Source organism: Pleurodeles waltl, chromosome 6 (genome assembly GCF_031143425.1).
Source record: "Pleurodeles waltl isolate 20211129_DDA chromosome 6, aPleWal1.hap1.20221129, whole genome shotgun sequence".
Lineage (NCBI taxonomy): Eukaryota > Metazoa > Chordata > Amphibia > Caudata > Salamandridae > Pleurodeles > Pleurodeles waltl.
In genome coordinates, this window is record NC_090445.1 from 1722932579 (window position 1) to 1722959991 (window position 27413).

The window sequence follows — 27413 nt, forward strand, 5'->3', positions numbered from 1 at the left end:
TTAAGGAAAGTCTGACCACATTTGACCATCATAGCCTGCAATCAAAGACGCTTCTCTCCAACATGAGAATGTACCCACACTGAATAAATATGAGCTGTAATAAGTCTCCTTAATGAAGAAACAAAATGCAGCCCCATCTTAAACCTCCCCTTAATTAGCTAAATCATCGAAAGGAGGGTCACTGGGCAGCTTTAAGATTTTATCTAAGCACAGAACCTGTCAACTCAGACATCAGGAAAGACACTTGTCCTCCCTCGATGTGGTACACGTCGAAATGCCTTGACTTACCAGTGGCATACGACAGTAGATTTTTCTGAAGGGACAAACCAGCTTCAAGGGTTGGAACTCGCTTTCAACCCATCACAGAAAATCTAATGGGCTCATTTTCCTCAACTAAAAAAACCATCAGCTGCAGGGGATCCTCAAAGCTCTCCCCTCTCCCAGCTACTGTTTAATGGCTGATCTACATTAGACACCTTGAACAAATCAGCTCTCGGTCAACTTCAATTTCAGAGGTTTGCACATGACATACATGCAAGTCTTCAAAGGAAGGAAGGGTCTTAAATATCTACAAAACCTTACCTCCACTTAACCCCTACTCGGGACCTTAGATTAGTCAAACTGGTCTAATGCAGATTCTCCTGAAGTCCCATGGAGGACGCACTATCCAAACTCTAGAAACGTGGCTGTAGAACTCACAAAAAAAGGAAAAAAAATAATCAGGCTCTTTAAAGAGGCTTGTCCACACTGGGAAGAAGCTCAAGGACCTAACATGCCTCTATTTAGAGGCCAAGACCGCTTTCAGAGCCTTCTGCAGATACTGCAGTTACATTTAATTCTGGGGCTTAATCATACGCCACAAACTGACTCTAGTGTCGAAGCTCACCGGTGAACAAAGATCCAGTGCTATGGAGTCACGGCATGCGGCAAGGAAGCGCTCTACATTTCAATAAAGTCAGTACTAGGCACTTGGAGAGAACTGCCTTGGCTTCTAGCTAACTGAGAGCACCTGCGCATGGCACTATGGAGGAACACCCCCTTACCTTATGCTCTCCCCGTGTGGGGGAAGCTGCATACAACTATGTCAATGTGCTTGCAGCCTGTGTACTGTGGAACAGATGGGTGCGCATGTATATATGCTGACAGACAAGTGTGCATTCACCCCCTCACGTACTGTCGCCTGTCCAAGAGACATACACTGTAAGGAAACCGGTGTCTACTCTCACCTATGTTCATATCATTGTGTGTGTATGTACGTATATATAAATATATATATATGGAAAATGTCACTTACCCAGTGTACAGCTGTTCGTGGCATTAGTCGCTGCAGATTCACATGCTGTGCACATCACGCCATCTGGTGTTGGGCTCTGAGTTTTACAAGTTGTTTTTCTTCGAATAAGTCTTTTCGAGTCACGAGACCGAGGGACTCCTCCCACTTCGGTTCCATTGCGCATGGGCGTCGACTCCATCTTAGATTGTTTTCCCCGCAGAGGGTGAGGTAGGAGTTGTGTATGCTAGTAATAGTGCCCATGCAATGGAGTGAATACGTATGTATACAATGAATTTTAAAGTAATATATTTACAAATTTACAAATGTTCAAGATCAACTTCTAAACGGCTACAGGCTCCCGGGGAGGCGGGTGGGCGCATGTGAATCTGCAGCGACTAATGCCACGAACAGATGTACACTGGGTAAGTGACATTTTCCGTACGGTGGCATGTGTAGCTGCAGATACACATGCTGTGCATAGACTAGTAAGCAGTTATCTCCCCAAAAGCGGTGGTTCAGCCTGTAGGAGTGGAAGTAGTTTGAAATAATGTTCTTAGTACAGCTTGACCTACTGTTGCCTGTTGTGCAGTTAACACATCTACACAGTAGTGCTTGGTAAATGTATGAGGCGTAGACCATGTTGCTGCCTTACATATTTCGTTCATTGGAATATTTCCTAGAAAGGCCATGGTAGCACCTTTCTTTCTGGTTGAGTGTGCCTTTGGTGTAATAGGCAGCTCTCTTTTAGCTTTGAGATAGCAAGTTTGAATGCACTTAACTATCCATCTAGCAATGCCTTGTTTTGAAATTGGATTTCCTGTATGAGGTTTTTGAAAGGCAATAAATAGTTGTTTTGTCTTTCGAATTAGTTTGGTTCTGTCAATGTAGTACATTAGTGCTCTTTTGATGTCTAATGTATGTAGTGCTCTTTCAGCTATTGAATCTGGCTGTGGGAAGAACACTGGTAATTCTACCGTTTGATTCAAGTGGAACGGTGAGAATACTTTTGGTAAAAATTTAGGATTTGTCCGTAGGACTACTTTATTTTTGTGTATTTGAATAAATGGTTCTTGAATGGTAAATGCTTGAATTTCACTCACTCTTCTTAGAGATGTGATGGCAATTAAAAATGCAACTTTCCACGTTAAGTATTGCATTTCACAAGAGTGCATGGGCTCGAAAGGCAGACCCATGAGTCGTGTTAAGACAATGTTGAGGTTCCATGAAGGAACTGGTGGTGTTCTTGGTGGTATAATTCTCTTTAGGCCTTCCATAAATGCTTTTATGACTGGTATCCTAAATAATGAAGTTGAGTGCGTAATTTGCAGGTAAGCTGAAATTGCAGTAAGATGTATTTTTATGGAAGAGAAAGCTAGTTTTGACTTTTGCAAATGTAGTAAGTATCCTACTATATCTTTTGCAGATGCGTGTAAGGGTTGAATTTGATTATTATGGAAGTAATAAACAAATCTTTTCCTCTTATTTGCATAGCAGTGTCTAGTGGTAGGCTTCCTAGTCTGTCTTATGACCTCCATACAATCCTGTGTGAGGTCTAAGTGCCCGAATTCTAGGATTTCAGGAGCCAAATTGCTAGATTCAGCGATGCTGGATTTGGATGTCTGATCTGTTGTTTGTGTTGTGTTAACAGATCTGGTTTGTTTGGTAGTTTGACATGAGGTACTACTGAGAGGTCTAGTAGTGTTGTGTACCAAGGTTGTCTTGCCCATGTTGGTGCTATCAGTATGAGTTTGAGTTTGTTTTGACTCAACTTGTTTACTAGATATGGAAGGAGTGGGAGAGGGGGAAAAGCGTACGCAAATATCCCTGACCAGTTCATCCATAGCGCATTGCCCTGAGACTGATGTTGTGGGTACCTGGATGCAAAGTTTTGGCATTTTGAGTTTTCCTTTGTTGCAAATAGATCTATTTGTGGTGTTCCCCAAATTTGGAAGTAAGTGTTTAGTATTTGGGGGTGAATTTCCCATTCGTGGATCTGTTAGTGATCCCGAGAGAGATTGTCTGCTAACTGATTCTGAATCCCTGGAATAAATTGTGCTATTAGGCGAATGTGGTTGTGAATCGGCCAATGCCATATTGTTTGTGTCAGGAGACAACTGTGTCGAGTGTGTTCCTCCCTGTTTGTTTAGGTAATACATTGTTGTCATGTTGTCTGTTTTGACAAGAATGTATTTGTGGGTTATTATGGGTTGAAATGCTTTCAGCGATAGGAATACCGCTAACAGTTCTAAGTGATTTATATGAAACTGTCTTTGCTGTATGTCCCATTGTCCTTGGATGCTGTGCTGATTGAGGTGTGCTCCCCACCCTGTCATGGATGCATCTGTCGTTATCACGTATTGTGGCACTGGGTCTTGAAAAGGCCGCCCTTGGTTTAAATTTATATTGTTCCACCATTGAAGCGAGATGTATGTTTGGCGGTCTATCAACACCAGATCTAGAAGTTGACCCTGTGCTTGTGACCATTGTGATGCTAGGCACTGTTGTAAGGGCCGCATGTGCAGCCTTGCATTTGGGACAATGGCTATGCATGAAGACATCATGCCTAGCAGTTTCATTACCCTTTTGACCTGTATCTTTTGTTTTGGATACATGGCCTGTATTACATTGTGAAATGTCTGAACCCTTTGTGGGCTTGGAGTGGCAATCCCTTTTACTGTGTTGATTGTTGCCCCTAGGTATTGCTGTGTTTGACACGGCAGAAGGTGTGACTTTGGGTAGTTGATTGAGAAACCTAGTTTGTGTAGGGTTTCTACGACATATCTTGTGTGTTGTGAACACTGTATTTGCGTGTTGGTTTTGATTAACCAATCGTCTAGGTACGGGAACACATGTATTTGCTGCCTTCTAATATGTGCAGCTACTACTGCCAGACATTTTGTAAAAACTCTTGGCGCAGTTGTTATTCCGAATGGCAACACTTTGAATTGGTAATGTATCCCTTGGAATACAAACCTTAGGTACTTTGTGTGAAGGATGTATTTGTATATGGAAATATGCATCCTTTAGATCTAGTGTTGTCATGTAGTCTTGTTGTTTGAGCAGTGGGATTACTTCTTGTAATGTAACCATGTGATGGTGGTCTTATTTGATGTATGTATTTAATATTCTGAGATCTAGTATAGGTCTTAGTCTTGTCTTTTTTGGGTATTAGAAAATACAGTGAGTAAACTCCTGTGTTTAATTCTTGTTTTGGTACTAATTCTATTGCTTCTTTTTGGAGCAATGCTTGAACTTCTAATCCTAGAAGATCTATATGTTGTTTTGACATACTGTGTGTTTTCGGTGGGATGTTTGGAGGGAATTTGAGAAATTCTATGCAATAACCATGCTGGGTAATTGCCAGTACCCAAGTATCTGTTGTTATCTCCTCCCAATGTTTGTAAAATTGGCTTAGTCTCCCCCCCACAGGTGTTATGTGGTGGGGATGTGTGACTAGTAAGTCACTGTTTATTTTGAGGAGTTTTGGGGCTTTGGAACTTTCCTCTATTTTTCTGGAACTGTCCCCCTCTATATTGCCCCCAAAAACCTCCCTGCTGATATTGGCTTTGGTAAGTGGGCCTTGTTTGTGATGTTGTGGTTTCTGTAGGTTGCCCTCGAAACCCTCCCCTAAAAGGTGTTTTGCGAAATGTGCCTCTGCTCTGCGGGGAGTAGAGTGCGCCCATGGCTTTTGCTGTATCAGTGTCTTTCTTGAGTTTATCAATAGCAGTGTCGACTTCCGGCCCAAACAACTGCTGTTCATTAAATGGCATATTTAGCACGGCTTGTTGGATTTCCGGCTTGAACCCTGACATGCGCAGCCATGCGTGTCTTCTTATTGTTATTGCAGTATTTACTGTCCTTGCAGCCGTATCTGCTGCATCCATCGAAGACCGTATCTGATTATTAGAGATACTTTGTCCTTCTTCCACCACTTGCTGTGCTCTTTTTTGGAACTCTTTGGGTAAGTGTTCTATGAAATGTTGCATCTCATCCCAGTGAGCTCTATCGTATCTTGCCAAAAGTGCTTGTGAATTGGCAATGCGCCATTGGTTTGCTGCTTGTGCTGCAACCCTTTTGCCCGCAGCATCAAATTTGCGACTCTCCTTGTCTGGAGGTGGTGCGTCCCCTGAGGTATGAGAATTCGTTCTCTTACGAGCTGCCCCGACAACTACTGAGTCTGGTGTTAACTGCATTGTAATATAAACTGGATCTGTTGGCGATGGCTTGTACTTTTTCTCCACCCTTGGAGTTATGGCTCGGCCTTTAACAGGATCCTGAAAGATTTGTTTTGAATGTTTTAGCATTCCTGGGAGCATAGGTAGGCTTTGGTATTGGCTATGAGTGGAGGATAGCGTGTTAAACAAAAAGTCATCCTCAATTGGTTCGGAATGCAAGGTGACGTTATGGAAAGCAGCTGCCCTTGCGACCACCTGCGTGTAAGATGTACTGTCCTCAGGTGGGGACGGCCTGGCAGGGTACGAGTCTGGGCTGTTGTCCGATACTGGAGCATCGTACAGGTCACATGCATCGGGATCATCTTGACTCATTGTAGTATGAGTCGGGGAGTGCATCAGTGGAGGAGTTGCTACCGGTGATGTGTGCACTGACGGTGGTGGAGACGGTGGTGGAGTTGTTTTCCTTGCTACCTTTGCCTGTGGCTGCTTGTCCTTTTCTTGAAAGGCAAGTTTTCCTTTTATTTTAACCCCTTCGCTGCCAGGCCTTTTCCCCCTCCTGTGCCGGGCCTTTTTTTGCCTATTTGGGGCAGTTCGCGCTTAGGCCCTCATAACTTTTTGTCCACATAAGCTAACCAAGCCAAATTTGCGTCCTTTTTTTCCAACATCCTAGGGATTCTAGAGGTACCCAGACTTTGTGGGTTCCCTTGAAGGAGGCCAAGAAATTGGCCAAAATACAGTGAAAATTTCGTTTTTTTCAAAAAAATTGGAAAAAGTGGCTGCAGAAGAAGGCTTGTGGTTTTTCCCCTGAAAATGGCATCAACAAAGGGTTTGCGGTGCTAAACTCAGCAGCTTCCCAGCTTTCAGGAACAGGCAGACTTGAATCAGAAAACCCAATTTTTCAACACAATTTTGGCATTTTACTGGGGCATACCCCATTTGTGCAATTTTTTGTGCTTTCAGCCTCCTTCCAGTCAGTGACAGGAATGGTCATGAAACCAATGCTGGATCCCAGAAACCTAAACATTTCTGAAAAGTAGACAAAATTCTGAATTCAGCAAGGGGTCATTTGTGTAGATCCTACAAGGGTTTCCTACAGAAAATAACAGCTGAAAAAGAAAAATATTGAAATTGAGGTGAAAAAACCATCAATTTTTCTCTACGTTTTACTCTGTAACTTTTCCCTGCAATGTCAGATTATCGAAAGCAATATACCGTTACGTCTGCTGGACTCCTCTGGTTGCGGGGATATATAGGGCTTGTAGGTTCATCAAGAACCCGAGGAACCCAGAGCCAATAAATGAGCTGCACCCTGCAGTGCGTTTTCATTCTATACCGGGTATACAGCAATTCATTTGCTGAAATATAAGGAGTAAAAAATTGCTATCAAGAAAACCTTTGCATTTCCAAAAAGGGCACAAGATAAGGTGTTGAGGAGCAGTGGTTATTTGCACATCTCTGAATTCCGGGGTGACCATAGTAGCACGTGAATTACAGGGAATTTCTCAAATAGATGTCTTTTTTACACACACTCCTATATTTGGAAGGAAAAAATGTAGAGAAAGACAAGGGGCAATAGTACTTGTTTTGCTAATCTATGTTCCCCCAAGTCTCCCGATAAAAATGGTACCTCACTTGTGTGGGTAGGCCTAGCACCCGCGACAGGATATGCCCCAAAACACAACATGGACACATCACAGAAAACAGAGCTGTTTTTAGCAAAGTGACTACCTGTAGATTTTGGCCTCTAGCTCAGCCGCCACCTAGGGAAACCTACCAAACCTGTGCATTTCTGAAAACTAGAGACCTAGGGGAATCCAAGGAGGGGTGACTTGCGGGGCTCGGACCAGGTTCTGTTACCCAGAATCCTTTGCAAACCTCAAAATTTCGCTAAAAAAACACATGTTCCTCACATTTCTGTGGCAGAAAGTTCTGGAATCTGAGAGGAGCCACAAATTTCCTTCCACCCAGCGTTCCCCCACGTCTCCCGATAAAAATGATACCTCACTTGTGTGGGTAGGCCTAGCGCCCGCGACAGGATATGCCACAAAACACAACGTGGACATATCACAGAAAACAGAGCTGTTTTTAGTAAAGTGACTACCTGTAGATATTGGCCTCTAGCTCAGCCGCCACCTAGGGAAACCTACCAAACCTGTGCATTTCTGAAAACTAGAGACCTAGGGGAATCCAAGGAGGGGTGACTTGCGGGGCTCGGACCAGGTTCTGTTACCCAGAATCCTTTGCAAACCTCAAAATTTGGCTAAAAAAACACATGTTCCTCACATTTCTGTGGCAGAAAGTTCTGCAATCTGAGAGGAGCCACAAATTTCCTTCCACCCAGCGTTCCCCCACGTCTCCCGATAAAAATGATACCTCACTTGTGTGGGTAGGCCTAGCGCCCGCGACAGGATATGCCCCAAAACACAACGTGGACATATCACAGAAAACAGAGCTGTTTTTAGCAAAGTGACTACCTGTAGATTTTGGCCTCTAGCTCAGCCGCCACCTAGGGAAACCTACCAAACCTGTGCATTTCTGAAAACTAGAGACCTAGGGGAATCCAAGGAGGGGTGACTTGCGGGGCTCGGACCAGGTTCTGTTACCCAGAATCCTCTGCAAATCTCAAAATTTGGCTAAAAAAACACATGTTCCTCACATTTCTGTGGCAGAAAGTTCTGGAATCTGAGAGGAGCCACAAATTTCCTTCCACCCAGCGTTCCCCCACGTCTCCCGATAAAAATGATACCTCACTTGTGTGGGTAGGCCTAGCGCCCGCGACAGGATATGCCCCAAAACACAACGTGGACATATCACAGAAAACAGAGCTGTTTTTAGCAAAGTGACTACCTGTAGATTTTGGCCTCTAGCTCAGCCGGCACCTAGGGAAACCTACCAAACCTGTGCATTTCTGAAAACTAGAGACCTAGGGGAATCCAAGAAGGGGTGACTTGTGTGGCTCGGACCAGGTTCTGTTACCCAGAATCCTTTGCAAACCTCAATTTGGCTAAAAAAACACATGTTCCTCACATTTCTGTGGCAGAAAGTTCTGGAATCTGAGAGGAGCCACAAATTTCCTTCCACCCAGCGTTCCCCCACGTCTCCCGATCAAAATGATACCTCACTTGTGTGGGTAGGCCTAGCGCCCGCGACAGGATATGCCCCAAAACACAACGTGGACATATCACAGAAAACAGAGCTGTTTTTAGCAAAGTGACTACCTGTAGATTTTGGCCTCTAGCTCAGCCGCCACCTAGGGAAACCTACCAAACCTGTGCATTTCTGAAAACTAGAGACCTAGGGGAATCCAAGGAGGGGTGACTTGCGGGGCTCGGACCAGGTTCTGTTACCCAGAATCCTTTGCAAACCTCAAAATTTGGCTAAAAAAACACATGTTCCTCACATTTCTGTGGCAGAAAGTTCTGGAATCTGAGAGGAGCCACAAATTTCCTTCCACCCAGCGTTCCCCCATGTCTCCCGATAAAAATGATACCTCACTTGTGTGGGTAGGCCTAGCGCCCGCGACAGGATATGCCCCAAAACACAACGTGGACATATCACAGAAAACAGAGCTGTTTTTAGCAAAGTGACTACCTGTAGATTTTGGCCTCTAGCTCAGCCGCCACCTAGGGAAACCTACCAAACCTGTGCATTTCTGAAAACTAGAGACCTAGGGGAATCCAAGGAGGGGTGACTTGCGGGGCTCGGACCAGGTTCTGTTACCCAGAATCCTTTGCAAACCTCAAAATTTGGCTAAAAATACACGTTACTAACATTTCTGTGGCAGAAAGTTCTGGAATCTGAGAGGAGCCACAAATTTCCTTCCACCCAGCGTTCCCCCACGTCTCCCGATAAAAATTATACCTCACTTGTGTGGGTAGGCTTAGCGCCCGCGACAGGAAACGCCCCAAAGCGCAACGTGGACACATCCAAATTTTTGAAGGAAAACAGAGGTGTTTTTTGCAAAGTGCCTACCTGTAGATTTTGGCCTGTAGCTCAGCCACCACCTAGGGAAACCTACCAAACCTGTGCATTTCTGAAAACTAGAGACCTAGGGGAATCCAAGGAGGGGTGACTTGCGGGGCTCGGACCAGGTTCTGTTACCCAGAATCCTTTGCAAACCTCAAAATTTGGCTAAAAAAAACACATATTCCTCACATTTCTGTGGCAGAAAGTTCTGGAATCTGAGAGGAGCCACAAATTTCCTTCCACCCAGCGTTCCCCCACGTCTCCCGATAAAAATGATACCTCACTTGTGTGGGTAGGCCTAGCGCCCGCAACAGGATATGCCCCAAAACACAACGTGGACATATCACAGAAAACAGAGCTGTTTTTAGCAAAGTGACTACCTGTAGATTTTGGCCTCTAGCTCAGCCGCCACCTAGGGAAACCTACCAAACCTGTGCATGTCTGAAAACTAGAGACCTAGGGGAATCCAAGGAGGGGTGACTTGCGGGGCTCGGACCAGGTTCTGTTACCCAGAATCCTTTGCAAATCTCAAAATTTGGCTAAAAAAACACATGTTCCTCACATTTCTGTGGCAGAAAGTTCTGGAATCTGAGAGGAGCCACAAATTTCCTTCCACCCAGCGTTCCCCCACGTCTCCCGATAAAAATGATACCTCACTTGTGTGGGTAGGCCTAGCGCCCGCGACAGGATATGCCCCAAAACACAACGTGGACATATCACAGAAAACAGAGCTGTTTTTAGCAAAGTGACTACCTGTAGATTTTGGCCTCTAGCTCAGCCGGCACCTAGGGAAACCTACCAAACCTGTACATTTCTGAAAACTAGAGACCTAGGGGAATCCAAGGAGGGGTGACTTGTGTGGCTCGGACCAGGTTCTGTTACCCAGAATCCTTTGCAAACCTCAAAATTTGGCTAAAAAAACACATGTTCCTCACATTTCTGTGACAGAAAGTTCTGGAATCTGAGAGGAGCTACAAATTTCCTTCCACCCAGCGTTCCCCCAAGTCTCCCGATAAAAATGATACCTCACTTGCGTGGGTAGGCCTAGCGCCCGCGACAGGATATGCCCCAAAACACAACGTGGACATATCACAGAAAACAGAGCTGTTTTTAGCAAAGTGACTACCTGTAGATTTTGGCCTCTAGCTCAGCCGGCACCTAGGGAAACCTACCAAACCTGTGCATTTCTGAAAACTAGAGACCTAGGGGAATCCAAGAAGGGGTGACTTGTGTGGCTCGGACCAGGTTCTGTTACCCAGAATCCTTTGCAAACCTCAATTTGGCTAAAAAAACACATGTTCCTCACATTTCTGTGGCAGAAAGTTCTGGAATCTGAGAGGAGCCACAAATTTCCTTCCACCCAGCGTTCCCCCACGTCTCCCGATAAAAATGATACCTCACTTGTGTGGGTAGGCCTAGCGCCCGCGACAGGATATGCCCCAAAACACAACGTGGACATATCACAGAAAACAGAGGTGTTTTTTGCGAAGTGCCTACCTGTAGATTTTGGCCTCTAGCTCAGCCGGCACCTAGGGAAACCTACCAAACCTGTGCATTTCTGAAAACTAGAGACCTAGGGGAATCCAAGGAGGGGTGACTTGCGGGGCTCGGACCAGGTTCTGTTACCCAGAATCCTTTGCAAACCTCAAAATTTGGCTAAAAAAACACATGTTCCTCACATTTCTGTGGCAGAAAGTTCTGGAATCTGAGAGGAGCCACAAATTTCCTTCCACCCAGCGTTCCCCCATGTCTCCCGATAAAAATGATACCTCACTTGTGTGGGTAGGCCTAGCGCCCGCGACAGGATATGCCCCAAAACACAACGTGGACATATCACAGAAAACAGAGCTGTTTTTAGCAAAGTGACTACCTGTAGATTTTGGCCTCTAGCTCAGCCGCCACCTAGGGAAACCTACCAAACCTGTGCATTTCTGAAAACTAGAGACCTAGGGGAATCCAAGGAGGGGTGACTTGCGGGGCTCGGACCAGGTTCTGTTACCCAGAATCCTTTGCAAACCTCAAAATTTGGCTAAAAATACACATGTTACTCACATTTCTGTGGCAGAAAGTTCTGGAATCTGAGAGGAGCCACAAATTTCCTTCTACCCAGCGTTCCCCCAAGTCTCCCGATAAAAATGATACCTCACTTGTGTGGGTAGGCCTAGCGCCCGCGACAGGATATGCCCCAAAACACAACGTGGACATATCACAGAAAACAGAGCTGTTTTTAGCAAAGTGACTACCTGTAGATTTTGGCCTCTAGCTCAGCCGCCACCTAGGGAAACCTACCAAACCTGTGCATTTCTGAAAACTAGAGACCTAGGGGAATCCAAGGAGGGGTGACTTGCGGGGCTCGGACCAGGTTCTGTTACCCAGAATCCTTTGCAAACCTCAAAATTTGGCTAAAAAAACACATGTTCCTCACATTTCTGTGGCAGAAAGTTCTGGAATCTGAGAGGAGCCACAAATTTCCTTCCACCCAGCGTTCCCCCACGTCTCCCGATAAAAATGATACCTCACTTGTGTGGGTAGGCCTAGCGCCCGCGACAGGATATGCCCCAAAACACAACGTGGACATATCACAGAAAACAGAGCTGTTTTTAGCAAAGTGACTACCTGTAGATTTTGGCCTCTAGCTCAGCCGCCACCTAGGGAAACCTACCAAACCTGTGCATTTCTGAAAACTAGAGACCTAGGGGAATCCAAGGAGGGGTGACTTGCGGGGCTCGGACCAGATTCTGTTACCCAGAATCCTTTGCAAATCTCAAAATTTGGCTAAAAAAACACATGTTCCTCACATTTCTGTGGCAGAAAGTTCTGGAATCTGAGAGGAGCCACAAATTTCCTTCCACCCAGCGTTCCCCCACGTCTCCCGATAAAAATGATACCTCACTTGTGTGGGTAGGCCTAGCGCCCGCGACAGGATATGCCCCAAAACACAACGTGGACATATCACAGAAAACAGAGCTGTTTTTAGCAAAGTGACTACCTGTAGATTTTGGCCTCTAGCTCAGCCGGCACCTAGGGAAACCTACCAAACCTGTACATTTCTGAAAACTAGAGACCTAGGGGAATCCAAGGAGGGGTGACTTGTGTGGCTCGGACCAGGTTCTGTTACCCAGAATCCTTTGCAAACCTCAAAATTTGGCTAAAAAAAACACATGTCCCTCACATTTCTGTGGCAGAAAGTTCTGGAATCTGAGAGGAGCTACAAATTTCCTTCCACCCAGCGTTCCCCCAAGTCTCCCGATAAAAATGATACCTCACTTGCGTGGGTAGGCCTAGCGCCGGCGACAGGAAACACCCCAAAGCGCAACGTGGACACATCCTAAATTTTGGAAAAAAACAGAGGTGTTTTTTGCAAAGTGCCTACCTGTAGATTTTGGCCTCTAGCTCAGCCAGCACCTAGGGAAACCTACCAAACCTGTGCATTTCTGAAAACTAGAGACCTAGGGGAATCCAAGGAGGGGTGACTTGCGGGGCTCGGACCAGGTTCTGTTACCCAGAATCCTTTGCAAACCTCAAAATTTGGCTAAAAATACACATGTTACTCACATTTCTGTGGCAGAAAGTTCTGGAATCTGAGAGGAGCCACAAATTTCCTTCTACCCAGCGTTCCCCCAAGTCTCCCGATAAAAATGATACCTCACTTGTGTGGGTAGGACTAGCGCCCACGAAAGGAAAGGGCCCAAAACACAACGTGGACACATCACATTTTTTTATAAAAAGCAGTGCCTACCTGTGGATTTTGGCCTGTAGCTCAGCCGACACCTGAGGAAACCTAGCAAACCAGTGCATTTTTGAAAACTAGAAACCCAGGGGAATCCAAGATGGGGTGACTTGCGGGGCTCTGACCAGGTTATGTTACCCAGAATCCTTTGCAAACATCAAAATTTGGCCCAAAAAACACTTTTTCCTCTCATTTCGGTGACAGAAAGTTCTGGAATCTGAGAGGAGCCACAGATTTCCTGCCACCCAGCGTTCCCCTAAGTCTCTCGATAAAAATGGTACATCACTTCTGTGGGTAGGCCTAGCGCCCACAAAAGGAAATGGCCCAAAACACAACGTGGACACAACATATTTTTTCACAGAAAACAGAGGTGTTTTTTGCAAGGTGCCTACCTGTGGTGTTTGGCCTGTAGCTCAGCCGGGGGGGGGTGGGGCAGAAATGCCCTAAAATAAATTTGCCCCCCCAACCCCCACCCTCCCCCGCCGGGAGCGACCCTTGCCTACGGGGTTGCTCCCCCTGCGTGACATTGGCACCAAAAAACAAATCCCCGGTGCCTAGTGGTTTCTGCCCCCTTGGGGGCAGGTTGACCTAAACTCAGCCAATCTGCCCCCAAGGGGGGCAGAAATGGCCTAAATACAATTTGTCCCCCAGGGGAGCGACTTTTGCCTGATGGGTCGCTCCCCATCTCTAAAAAAAAAAGACAAAGAAAAAAAAAAAGAAAAAAAAGAAAAAAAAGAAAAATTCCCCTGGCGCCTAGAGGTTTCTGCCCCCCCCCCCCCCGGGGGCAGTTCGGCCTAATAATAGGCCGATCTGTCCCCCGGGGGGGCAGAAATGGCCTAAAATAAATTTGCCCCCCAACCCCCACCACCCCCCCGGGAGCGACCCTTGCCTACGGGGTCGCTCCCCCTGCGTGACATTGGCGCCAAAAAACAAATCCCCGGTGCCTAGTGGTTTCTGCCCCCTTGGGGGCAGATTGACCTAAAATTGGCCAATCTGCCCCCAGGGGGGCAGAAATGGTCTAAATACAATTTGCCCCCCCAGGGGAGCGACCCTTGCCTGATGGGTCGCTCCCCATCTCTAAAAAAAGAAACAACAACAAAAAAAAAACACACACAAAAAAAATTGCCCTGGCGCCTAGAGTGTTCTGCCCCCCCCTGGGGGCAGTTCGGCCTAATAATAGGCCGATCTGTCCCCCAGGGGGGCAGAAATGGCCTAAAATAAATTTGCCCCCCCACCCCCCCCCCCCGGGAGCGACCCTTGCCTACGGGGTCGCTCCCCCTGCGTGACATTGGCGCCAAAAAACAAATCCCCGGTGCCTAGTGGTTTCTGCCCCCTTGGGGGCAGATTGACTTAAAATTGGCCAATCTGCCCCCAGGGGGGCAGAAATGGTCTAAATACAATTTGCCCTCCCCAGGGGAGCGACCCTTGCCTGATGGGTCGCTCCCCATCTCTAAAAAAAGAAACAACAAAAAAAAAAAACACAAAAAAAAAATTGCCCTGGCGCCTAGAGTGTTCTGCCCCCCCCCGGGGGCAGTTCGGCCCAATAATAGGCCGATCTGTCCCCCGGGGGGGCAGAAATGGCCTAAAATAAATTTGCCCCCCCCAACCTCCACCCCCCCCGGGAGCGACCCTTGCCTACGGGGTCGCTCCCCCTGCGTGACATTGGCGCCAAAAAACAAATCCCCGGTGCCTAGTGGTTTCTGCCCCCTAGGGGGCAGATTGACCTAAAATTGGCGAATCTGCCCCCAGGGGGGCAGAAATGGTCTAAATACAATTTGCCCCCCCAGGGGAGCGACCCTTGCCTGATGGGTCGCTCCCCATCTCTAAAAAAAGAAACAACAACAAAAAAAACACAAAAAAAAAATTGCCCTGGCGCCTAGAGTGTTCTGCCCCCCCCTGGGGGCAGTTCGGCCTAATAATAGGCCGATCTGTCCCCCAGGGGGGCAGAAATGGCCTAAAATAAATTTGCCCCCCCCACCCCCCACCCCCCCCCCCGGGAGCGACCCTTGCCTACGGGGTCGCTCCCCCTGCGTGACATTGGCGCCAAAAAACAAATCCCCGGTGCCTAGTGGTTTCTGCCCCCTTGGGGGCAGATTGACTTAAAATTGGCCAATCTGCCCCCAGGGGGGCAGAAATGGTCTAAATACAATTTGCCCTCCCCAGGGGAGCGACCCTTGCCTGATGGGTCGCTCCCCATCTCTAAAAAAAGAAACAACAAAAAAAAAAAACACAAAAAAAAAAATTGCCCTGGCGCCTAGAGTGTTCTGCCCCCCCCCCGGGGGCAGTTCGGCCCAATAATAGGCCGATCTGTCCCCCGGGGGGGCAGAAATGGCCTAAAATAAATTTGCCCCCCCAACCTCCACCCCCCCCCGGGAGCGACCCTTGCCTACGGGGTCGCTCCCCCTGCGTGACATTGGCGCCAAAAAACAAATCCCCGGTGCCTAGTGGTTTCTGCCCCCTTGGGGGCAGATTGACCTAAAATCGGCCAATCTGCCCCCAGGGGGGCAGAAATGGTCTAAATACAATTTGCCCCCCAGGGGAGCGACCCTTGCCTGATGGGTCGCTCCCCATCTCTAAAAAAAAAAAAAAGAACAAAAAAAAAAAAACACAAAAAAAAAAATTGCCCTGGCGCCTAGAGGTTTCTTCCCCCCCTGGGGGCAGATCGGCCTAATAATAGGCCGATCTGCCCCCAGGGGGGGCAGAAAAGGCCTTCCCAAAAAATTGCCCCCCCTGGGAGCGACCCTTGCCAAAGGGGTCGCTTTGTTGCGTGACATTCGCGCGCAAAAACAAACTCCCTGGTGTCTAATGGTTTCTGCCCCCCTTGGGGGCAGATTGGCCTTATCAAAATAGGCCAATCTGCCCCCAAGAGGGGCAGAAATGGCCTAAATATATATTGCCCCGTAGGGGAGCGACCCTTGCCTAAGGGATCGCTCCCCACCTAAAAAAAAAGAATTCATCAAAAAAAAACAACAACAAAAAAAATGGTCCCTGGTGCCTAGAGGTTTCTGCCCCCCCTGGGGGCAGATCGGCCTAATAATAGGCCAATCTGCCCCCAGGGGGGGCAGAAAAGGCCTTCCTAAAAAAATGCCCCCCTGGGAGCGACCCTTGCCCAAGGGGTCGCTCCCTTTTGCCAATTTCAAGAAAGAAAAAAAAATCCCTGGTGTCTAGTGGGGTTTCAAAAGCCGGATTGCAAGCAATCCAGCTTTTGAAACCTGTGAGAGACTTCAAAGGGAAGGAAATACATTTCCTTCCCTTTGAAGCCTCTCGGGGCCTCCCCCATGGGATTGAAAAAGAAATGCAAAAGCATTTCTTTTTCAATCGCGCTGGAAGCTCTGCTTCCCCTTCCATCCCTGACTTGGGGGGGTGGGGGGGAACCCCACAGAGGGAGCGAGAGCGCTCCCTCTGGGCTGTGTGCCGAGGACGTAGTGGTTACGTCCTCGGCACAGCAGCACTGTGCCGCAGGACGTAACCACTACGTCCGCGGCACAGAAGGGGTTAATAGGGGGAAGAGTGGTTATCTTCCCTGTGTCTTCTTGAATGTGGAGCCTTCTTTGAGTATAGTCTGGCTCTACTGCTTCAAGTTCCTCTCCGAATCTATGCTTTTGCATTTGGGAGGACAGTCCTTGTTCCTCTGTATAGGAACCTGTTTTCGGCTCCGAGGCCGGATGTTTCGGAACCGAAACTTTTTCGGACGTCTTTTTAGGCTCCGAAGAAACCTTTTTAATTTTCGGCGTGGTGGTGTCTCGGTGCCGAAATTGTTCGGTGCCGCTGTCCCGATGCCGAAATTTTTCTGAGCCGATGTCTCGGCTCCGAGATTGCTGTGTGGCGGTATCTCGACCGGAGTCGGATGACTTCGACACAAGCGTGCCCTTTTTCGGTGCCTTGGGTCGGTCACCTAATTTTTGGGCTAAGCCATGGCCTGTTGGTGGTGGCGTCCCCTGGGCTTTTGTTGACTTCTCGTGAGTCTTATGTTTCGACGTCTTACTCACGGTTTTCGGCATTTCTTCAGTTTCGAGCTCTTCCGAGTCAGACTCGTCGATAGAGAAAGCTTCCTCTTCCTCCTCGAAACGCTCTTGTCCTGTCGGCGTTGACGCCATCTGTAGTCTTCTGGCTCTTCGGTCTCTTAATGTCTTCCTCGACCGAAACGCTCGACAGGCTTCACAAGTATCTTCCTTGTGCTCTGGAGACAAGCACAAGTTACAGACCAGATGCTGATCCGTATACGGATACTTGTTGTGGCATTTTGGACAGAAGCGGAATGGGGTCCGTTCCATCAGCCTTGAAGTCACACGTGGCTGGGCCGACCAGGCCCCGACGGGGATCGAAAAAAACCCCGAAGGGCCACCGGAGCTCTTCAAAATTCGGTGTCGATCTGTTGTAACTAACCAGATACCGAACGCGAACAATACCGACGTTTTTTCCGAGATTCTAACTAACTTTCCGACCCGAAACACGGAGCGAAAAGGAACACGTCCGAATCCGATGGCGGAAAAAAAACAATCTAAGATGGAGTCGACACCCATGCGCAATGGAGTCGAAATGGGAGGAGTCCCTCGGTCTCGTGACTCGAAAAGACTTCTTCGAAGAAAAACAACTTGTAACACTCAGAGCCCAACACCAGATGGCGGGATGTGCACAGCATGTGTATCTGCAGCTACACATGCCATCGAACATATATATATATATATATATATATATATATATATATATATATATATATATATATATATATATATATATATATATATATATATATATATATATATATATATATATATGCTGACACAGACAAGTGTGCATTCACCCCCTCACGTACTTTCGTCTGTCCAAGAGACATGCACCGTATGGAAACCTGTGACTACTGTCACCTATGTTCATATCATTGTGTGTGTATGTACGTATGTATATGAGTTCACAGACAAGTGGGCATTCACCCCCTCACGTCTTTCATATGTCAACCAGTGAACGCGCTGTGTGTGGAAGGACTTTCACATACTCTAACATGCATTGGTCTTTCCACTCAGCCTGCTCTGTGTGAAAGGTTAGTCTTGTCCCATTGTGTGTGCTACGTGTGGAGAGACGGTGTGCGCATTTCTGACCGCCGCCTAAGTAGCTATGTATGCCAGGGTGGTTGCTGTGTGTAGAAAGAACGGTGCCCGTTCATACATTCTCACTCTGCTACAGTCTCTGCACTCCATCTGCAGTGGGTGGGTCTGCCAGTGCATAGGATAGCATGCCCACCTCCTTCTGTCACCTACACCCATCCACTCCAAGGCTCTTGCTCTTTCTACAGGATGGGCTTGTTTATCTTTCAACTCCTTCTCTCCCCCCCCCCCCCCCGAAAGACATGTGCTGTGTATTTGCAGGAAGAAGAAGACACCCACCTCCAAGTTGTGCTCAAAGTAGCTGAGCTGTGTGGGATTGAAAGTGCTGTAGATGTTCTCCAGGTAGCCCAGGAAACTCTTCTCCTCCCGCGCCAGCAGGAGCTCTTTGGCCATTTGGTAGTTCCACGGTGGGCGCTTTGGGAAGTCCAACACTAGCCAAAGAATAAATAATGAGTTATTAATTAGATGCAACAAAAGTAACCTACCAGTCAGAGAAGAAAGAGGCAACGAGCTATTCAATTGGAGAGCAACAGTGAATTCAGCAACTATAGAAGAGCAATAAAGAATCTATGCCATATAAGCCAAAGTACAAATGTATTTGTTTCAGCTTCCAATGCAAGCCATACAGTACTAAATCCATAATATTAAAAAAAGAAAAATCAACACTGCAGATTCTGTTATCTATCACATTTCATAAGAGTTAAAAAAAAAATTGAATGTCAAAAACAATCATTAACATAACATATGTGCTTTCTAAGCCCGAAATAAAAGCAATCATGCTCGGACATTGAAAAATGCATCATCCAAGGAACGCCTCAGACCTCTATTGACAGAGCAGAAATGCATTCTCACATTATAGAGGCAAACTGAAGTCATTCTCTGCAGAAACACTCCCTTGCTGGATTCTTCCACACTAGGCAGTCAAGGAATAAGCAAGAAACACAAAGCTGTGCCTGAGCCAGAGGCCCAAATGGCCCTTCCAAACCAACATTTGCCCCCACTCTTCAAACACCTTCCTGGACGGTAACAGCAGCTTGGCGCTAACTGATCTTCAGTGGTGATGTTCTCTTGCCAAGAGACTGAACATCATGTGAAACATCAGAGGGTGGAGGCAAAAGGGAGAAGACTGGAAGAGAGAACTGAGCCTCTGGTCCGAGTGCAACTTTTACCTCAGGGTCATCGCAGAGGGATGATTTACAGCCAAGATAGAGTCAGAAATTAGAGAGAAATATCAACAACTGCCTTACCTATCAATAGGACTCCAGAAACTAACCTGATGCAAGTAATCATTTTAAAAATTAATTGTTTTTCATCCACTTGTTGCCAAAGTTAACCTGATCTTACTAAAGCCATCTTTACACTGAAAGCATACAGCTTCACCCCAGCTCTTACCTTAGTCTGATCCTTGCCCTACAAACTACTGCAACCTCGTTCTTCCTACGAACAACGATCACATCTTTTTATTCTCAGTTTCATATGATGCGATCTTCGCCCGAGGGCCTTAGATTGCTTTACAATAGAACCAGATTTGACACTTTCATTTTTACTAAGGGAAGACGAAGGGTTGTGTCGAGAATCACAAGTGTTGAGCCAAAGTCGCATTTCGAGTCTGGTTCCCCGGAGCCAAAGTTGGTAACTCTAACCACAACACTGCATCGCCTAACTTAGAAATGCCCTTAACTCGGTTATTTTATTGTTTCTTTTCTCAATTAATCTCCAAATGAAAATCTATTTATATTTTGCTGCAGGAACCTCAGAATACTTCTTCGTAACACCTTTTCTCTAAGTTGCTTTGCAATGATATAATCAAAGGAAAGCTCAAGTGGGGAGGAGCGTGAACACAGCTGGGTGCACGTGGACTCATCACCAAACTGTGCACGGACACAACAGGCTGGAAGCCGACTCTCAGCAACTTCTGTTAATCTTATGTTAACAGAGTTTCTCTGAACTTACTCAAATGACAAAAAAATGGACTGCCGCAGGAGGGGTAAAACGAGGCGCAGAACCTCACATACAGTCACTTGTAGGAAAGCCTAGGCTTCCTGCCCCATGAGGCAAACGTGTGAGGGAGATCTTTGGCCGAGTAGTCCCCCGTGAGCAGGGACATGACCAAGGAGAGTCCTGCTGAGGGTGGGCGGAGGAGGGATGTCAGGGGAGCCAGTGTCCCCAGGAGATGCAACTCACCGGATCCCGGCTTGTAGATGTCATCTATATCCACTTCCAGCTCGGTCTCCGGCACTGGTTCCAGGAGCTTCTCCCGCGCAAGCTTCTTTCGCCGCTCAATCTCTTCCCGACTCTCCTTCTCAAAGTGCAGCCGGTACCTGGGGGGTGCAGGGAGAGGGATCAGCAACACAAAGAGGGGTGGCATTGCAGACTAACTCTTACGTAATGACCTGACAGGGCCTCTATCCTTCCCATCAGGTCATGCACCCAATAAGCTCAGCATCTTCAAGTTACACAATGGACAAGTTACTTACCTTTGGTAACGCTTTTTCTGGTGGATACTCTATATAATTGCGGATTCCTCACCATAAGAATATTCCCTATGCGTCGGACTGGATCCAGTAACTTTTCTATCAGTGCTTCTACTTAACAGTAGGTGGCACCACACAGCTGTTAGACAATTTGTTGCACTCCGGAAGTGGCAAGTGCAGCCGCACATAAGCAAGTCAGTGATCCACAAGAAGACCCACCCAATAGCAGTACTTCAGTTTCTGTGATTACGTTTTAAGCACTTAACGGCTATCAGTCAGCAGATGCAACAGGACCTCGCAGAAAACGGGCACATACGCAGTCACTGCGCTCAGGTGGACAGAATAAAGACAAAGCAAGCGTTTCTGTGAGAGAGCTTCTTCATCCCCAGCTGTGGCTAATGCCAGGATACTTAAGAAGCATCGGTAACATTTATTTTGAGTCTTTATAGAGCATACAGTTACCCAAAGGGGCCCTGAAACTAGCAGTTAGCAGACTAATCTATCTATCTATGCACGAAATATTCCACTCCTGATCAATCTCCTAAAACTTGAAATGTTGGTTTGGCACTGTAAATGTATAGGTAGAGTGTAGGAAGCTGGCTCTATATATACGATACCAAAGAAAGGTATAGTGTGCAGAGTCCAGGGGTTCCCCAGAGGTTTACAGAGGCTAAAGTAGATAATACTAATGCTCTCTCATGTTAGTGTGGGCGAGCAGAGGATAGAGCGAAGCATTTGCTATACACACACAGCCAAGAAATGAGGCACACACTCAATGACCAACTCCAGGCCAATGTTTATATATCAAACAATATACTTTGTTACTTTATTTCTAAAACCAAAAGGATCTTTATTGCAGGTAAGTACAGTTTCAAGAATGTATCACTTTCATGTATCAAATGCACTTTGTTTAGAATTCACAGATAAAACAGTTTACAGGTAAGTAATACCTTTTAGTTTCAAAAGTGAACACTGTGCCATTTCTCATAGAAAGCAATGTAGTCCTAGGGGAGGAAAAGTAACAACACAAATCACAGGTGAGCACTTGACTTACAATCCCAGTCTTTGGGAGTTAGGTTGTCCACAGGACAACGTTTAGGGAGGCACCTATGGTATACCACCAGCAACACGGGGCCGGCCGGGTGCAGAGGTCAAAGTTGGTGCTGGGCACCCAATGGAATCCTATGGAGACAGGGGACGCTCAGAAAAGAACTGCTTGCAGGTAAGTACCCGCAACTTCAGGGCACAGACCTAGGGGATTTAGATCAGCATCAGGGGCTACAGGTCAGCACCAAACACACATCCTCAGCGGCACAGGGGTGGCCAGGTGAAGGGTGCAAACACTGCGTCAAGCACCCTATGCTATTCAAGGGAGGAATCCCGGGGGTTACAAAGATGCTACAGGCTTGTTCCAAAGAGTTGACTGAAGAAAACTAACTGCTGGACAGGTAGGCAGAGAGCCCACTGGGCATTGCTGAATCGTTGGTTGGGTTCCCCAAGGCCAGGGAGCTGCAGGTGCAGGGGTACCTTTAGGCATCTGGAAATCTTCACCAGATCTTGTCACGGTCAAAGAGGGGAGGGGAGGGGGGCGGGGGGGGGGGGGGGGGGGAGTCCTCTGGATTTAGGCTGCAGACATTGTTGTGTTGGTCAGGAGGGGTCAACCCAGGGTGGACTCAAGGTCGGAATCACCTGGGGACTCTCTCTGGTCCGATGGGCCACCTGCACTCAGGCTGGGGGTGTCGGATGCAGAATGAGCAAGACTCATCGATCCGCGGCGGTGCTGGAGTCTTTCTTGGATGTTTCTTGAGGACAGGTCCTCTCGGGGTTTGTAGAGGTCACTGGACCTGCAGGACGAGTCATCTTCTCATAGCATGGGTCCCTGAAGTTGCAGACAGGCTGGTAGGACTGGGGTCAAGTCAGTTGGTCGTCTGGAGTCTTCTCTGCTGGTGCAGCACTTCGGTCATTCTTCTTCTTGTTAGGTCGCCAGGAATCTGAAAACCTAGGTTCAGGGGTGCCCCTAAATACTAGATTTAGGGGCACTACTGAGGTCAGAGGGCAGTAGCCAATGGCTACTTGTCCCTGAAGGTGGCTACACTCTTCCTGTGCCCACTCCCTTTAGGGAGGGGGGCACATTCCTAACCCTATTGGCTATCATCCTCCAAAGCAAAAAGGGGAAGGATTACGCCAGGAAGGGTTCATCTCAGCTCTGGGCACCTTAGGGATAGTCCTAGCTGTGGTGGGCACACCTCCTGGTGTTTACCAATTGTACCGCTGGACCTGCTGCTAAAAGTGGGGCCTGGTCCGGGGGAGGCATCTCCACTAGTTGGAGTGCTCTGCAGCAGTGAAACCTGAGGCAGGAGCCTCTGAGGCTCACTGCCAAGTGTTGCAGTTTCTGCAGGGGGGAGGCATCCAGAGCAGGCTTTGTTCCTGACCCCAGACAGCACAAAGGCTCTCACACTATGGGGTCAGAAACTTGTCTGTAAGTGGCAGGCTGGCACAGACTGGTCAGCCACACAATGGAGGATTAGGTCAAATACAGGGGGCATCTTCAAGATGCCCACTGTGTATATTTTTCAATAAATCCAACACTGGCATCAGTGTGGGTTTATTGAGCTGAGAAGTTTGGTACCCAACTTTCCAGTCTTCAGTGAAGCCATCAAGGAGCTGTGAAGTTTGTAATGACAAACTCCCAGACCATATACTCAATATGGCCACACTGGGCTTACACTGTCTAAGAATGGACTTAGACGTTGTAAGGGCATATTTCTTATGCAGCTATGCCCTCACCTGTGGTATAATGCACCCTGCCTTAGGGCTGTAAGGCCTGCTAGAGGGGTGGCTTACCTATGCCCCAGGCAGTGGTTTGTGGGCACAACACCCTGAGAGGGATGCCATGTGGACTTAACCTTTTTCTCCCCACCAACACACACAATCTGCAAAGACAGTGTGCATGTGTTACATAAGGGGTCCCCCACAGTTGCACAATACATGCTGCAGCCCTTAAGGACCATCCCTGGTCACGGAGCCCTTGGTACCAGGGGTACCTTTTACAAGGGACTTAGCTGTGTGCCAGAGGTATGCCAATTGTAGAAACAATGATACAGTTTAGGGAAAGTACACAGGGGCTGGGGCCTGTTAGCAGGATTCAAGTCAGCATCAACATCAGGCAAAAAGTAGGGGGGAACCATGCCAAAAAGGGGTACTTTCCCACACAGAGGATTCCAGACGGTTGCTGTTTTAAAGGTAAATGTGCTGCACTTTCTATATTTTGGAGATTTTGAACAAATAAGCCATTGAAGATCGAAGACGTCTAGTAGGAGAGCCCTGGGAGAACATTTCTTTGATAAATGCCAGACCAATACCGCGCAGTGTTTTAAAGCAGACACCCAGGCTTATGCATTTCCCCAGTGGGAGCACATGTAAAGACTTCAGGCACCCTGAGATCTGGCCATGATGCAGTAATAAAAGATGAATGTGAGCTGTGGTGTGTATGCACTCCGCTTTACAAGGCCAGGGAGAGGCTGGCACACTTGGAGACAAAGGTGCACTCACTTACCTCACAATATACACGTGCCATCCCGCAGCCTCCTCCTTTGGCACTTAGAGTACATATTCAGGTTGTACTTAGCAGTCTCTAAGACAGAGGCCAAATGGGCGCAATTACGGCTTAAGTGGCATAACTATAAACAGGGGTGGAAAGCGGGTAGGCTTCTTGCTGCACTGCTATGGCAGTGGGAGGAGCAGCAATCCATTTTGGCGGTTCAGGGTGATGACAGGGGGCTGGTAAGTAATCTGATGGTGAAAGCGCACACCATTGCCTGCTTTCTGGGCTCCCTTTACTGCTCAGAAGGACCAAGAGACCTTGCGTCGGAGAAGGCGTTCATTGTGGGTCTGTCCGTTCCCACTTTGAGGCAGGCGCACCATTGACAGAGGGGGAGATCACGGAAGATGAGCTCTCAGCTGCTATAGCAGAGATGCCCTCCAGAAAGCTGCTGGGTGACCATGGCTTCTCTATCGAATTCTAAAAATCAGCAAACACTCACTGGTGCCTCTCCTTCGTAGAGTCTTTAAAGAAGCAGGGGATGCTTGTTCTCTACAGCCAGTACAATAAGGTGCTCATAAGCCTCCTGGTGAAACCAGACAGGTCCCCCCACTCTTTGCTCCAGTTATCGTTCTATCTCACTTCATAGTGCGGACATGAAAATACTTGCTAAAGTCCTCACTACTTGATTGAAGAGGGCGATTCCGAGCCTGAAACACTCTTTGCAATTGGGCCTAGTATAGAGTGCTCATGCAATTACCATATGCATCACCTGGCAAATATTCTCTGGCATATACAGAGTGAGCCTGATGACGAACTTTTGCTTTTTTTGAATGCGGAGAAGGCCTTCAATCGGGTCGAATGGGAATATTTGTTTTGTACAATGCACAGGATCAGGTTGGATCACTGTACTGTGGCCAACATTTGATGGATTTAAGCTAACCCTATGATGCAGGTGGACAGTGGGGGCCACATGTCTCAGGTCTTCCCTATTTATAGGGGGACATGGCAGGGTTGCCCTCTCTCCCCATTGCTCTTATTGACTCCGGAGCCCCTGGCAGCTGGTATATAGAAAGGCTGAGTGTACCAAATGTGCAGAGACACCCGTGGGCTGTAATAGGAGTATGCTGTATGCCGATGATATCCTTCTGACCCTTTGCGACCATGACTCTTCGATTCCACACTTAATGGCCCTTATTGATGCCTTCTTCGTCTTCTCTGGACACAAGACTAATCCGTCAAAATGTGAGGCCCTGTCGATGACTGCTGGTGTCCCTGAACTCCTGGTAACCACTTTGCTTTCAAGTGAAAAAGACCAGCCTGAAATATTTGTTTGTTCTTATTAACTTGGATCCTGTGATGACTAAGATGGAACGCGATTTCCAGCACTGGTCTGGCTTGCAGGTACCCCTTGAGGTTGGGTGGAGATGGTAAACATGGTAACGGCAACAAGATTTCATTAGCTTTTTGGTAAGCTGCCGCTTCTGATTCCTAAGTCTACATTATGTGCCTTGAACAGGAGTGTTGGACCTGGCACCTTTTACAGGGTCATTCCCCAGACTTTTTCCTCATTATTTTTCTGACCCTTGTTGGCTGACGTTATGACTCTGAGCACTTCTTCCCTGCTAATCAGTGCTAAAGTGCATGTGCTCTCCCTTGTAAACTTGGTATGATTGGCTTATACCTAATTGGCATATTTAATTTACCTATAAGTCCCTTGTAAAGTGGTATCCCTATAACCAGGGCCTGTAAATTAAATGCTACTAGTGGGCCTGCAGCGCTGCTTGCGCCACCCACTGAAGTAGCCTTTCAAGCCTGTCTCAGGCCTGCTAGCGCAGAGCCTGTGTGCGCAGTTTCCTGCCACAGGGACCTGGCATCTAAATTACTTACCAGGCCCAGAACGCCTCTTTTACTACATGTAAGTCACCCCAAAGGTACGCCCTAGCTAGCCCTTTGGGCAGGGGGCCATGTATGTAGAAGACAGGACATGTGCCATGTTGCGTGGCCTGTCCTGGTAGTGACAGACAGCCTATCTGGTTTCTCACGGCTGTGAGTGCTGCCTCCTCATAGGAATGCATTAGAAATGCCCTGCGCTCTGTGTAGGGGTATTGTCTAACTTATGAGGGGTAGCTTAGGCAAGTTTGGTATAATCATAATGGTGGTAAGAAATGCTGCTTACTGGTGTGGGTGGATTTTCTATTACTATTACAGAAATGCCACTTCTAGAAAGTGAGCATTTCTCTGTGCTTATGACTGGTGTTTTGCAGCCTGACTCCAATACACGTCTGAGCAGAGTGACTGCTGGGCTTTGTGCATACTTTTCAGACAGCCTGTACACAGGGAGGGTGGAGTTGTCACAAAGGTGCATCTACATATTGTATGGTCTTCCTGGGCTGAGAGAAGGGAGAGGCGGGGCACACCTGCATTTGTAAAGGCTGTGCCCTGGTCTCACAGAAAAGGGTTGTTTACCCCCCACTAATGTTTGGAGTCTGTGCTGGAGGAGAGAAGGGGCACTCTCAGAACCAGTTGTAACTGGTTGAAACCCCCTCTCCTCCTCATTGTAAAACACACTGTAAACTGAGTATAAGTACAGGGGAATTTTCCCCACAATTTAGACATGAAAAGACTTACTTGGAAACTGGACACAGGACGCTGCTGAATGGACTCACCAGGAACCACCTTGGACTGCTGCGGCTGTGCTGACCTGTGACATGCCTGGTCACTAGCAGAAACTGCCACCATTTGCATCCCTTGTGCTGGCCTGTTGTTGGGCCTCCTAGCCCTGTGCTTCTCCCCTCTCCGTCTCCAGGGGCAGGGTGCTGTGGCCCCTCACCCCTGCCACCATCAAAAATATGAGGAGTGCTTCAGTCTAACCGTTCCCGGCATGCATCGCTTTATTTTTGGGGTCCTAGCGCCTTGTGAGAGCTTTATAGAGCCCCTGGCGCTCGTAAAATCCTTTCTGCTGTGGTGAGGGCCCGAATTCACCACTGAGACCCGGGCTTAAGAAATGTTCTGCTGCGCTTGACATAGCGCGTTACTGATAAAAATCACCGCCGCGACCCGGCTTTTGTAGATTCCAGCGTGCCGGAGTTGCGCTGTCCTGGGCACCCCCGGGGCAACACCAGGAAAACAGAAAGGAGCGAGCGCAC

General features: G+C 47.6%; 1 protein-coding gene across 1 annotated transcript in view; it reads right to left on the minus strand.

The window, feature by feature from the left end:
• Positions 1-27413, minus strand: part of GNL1 (G protein nucleolar 1 (putative)) — a 272389-nt gene that overhangs the window by 163332 nt on the left and 81644 nt on the right. The window contains exons 3-4 of the mRNA XM_069241958.1: positions 20434-20570; positions 18529-18680 (exon numbers count right to left, since the gene is read on the minus strand). Coding sequence (XP_069098059.1) covers positions 18529-18680; positions 20434-20570 — 289 coding nt within the window. The remainder of the gene's footprint in view (positions 1-18528; positions 18681-20433; positions 20571-27413) is intronic.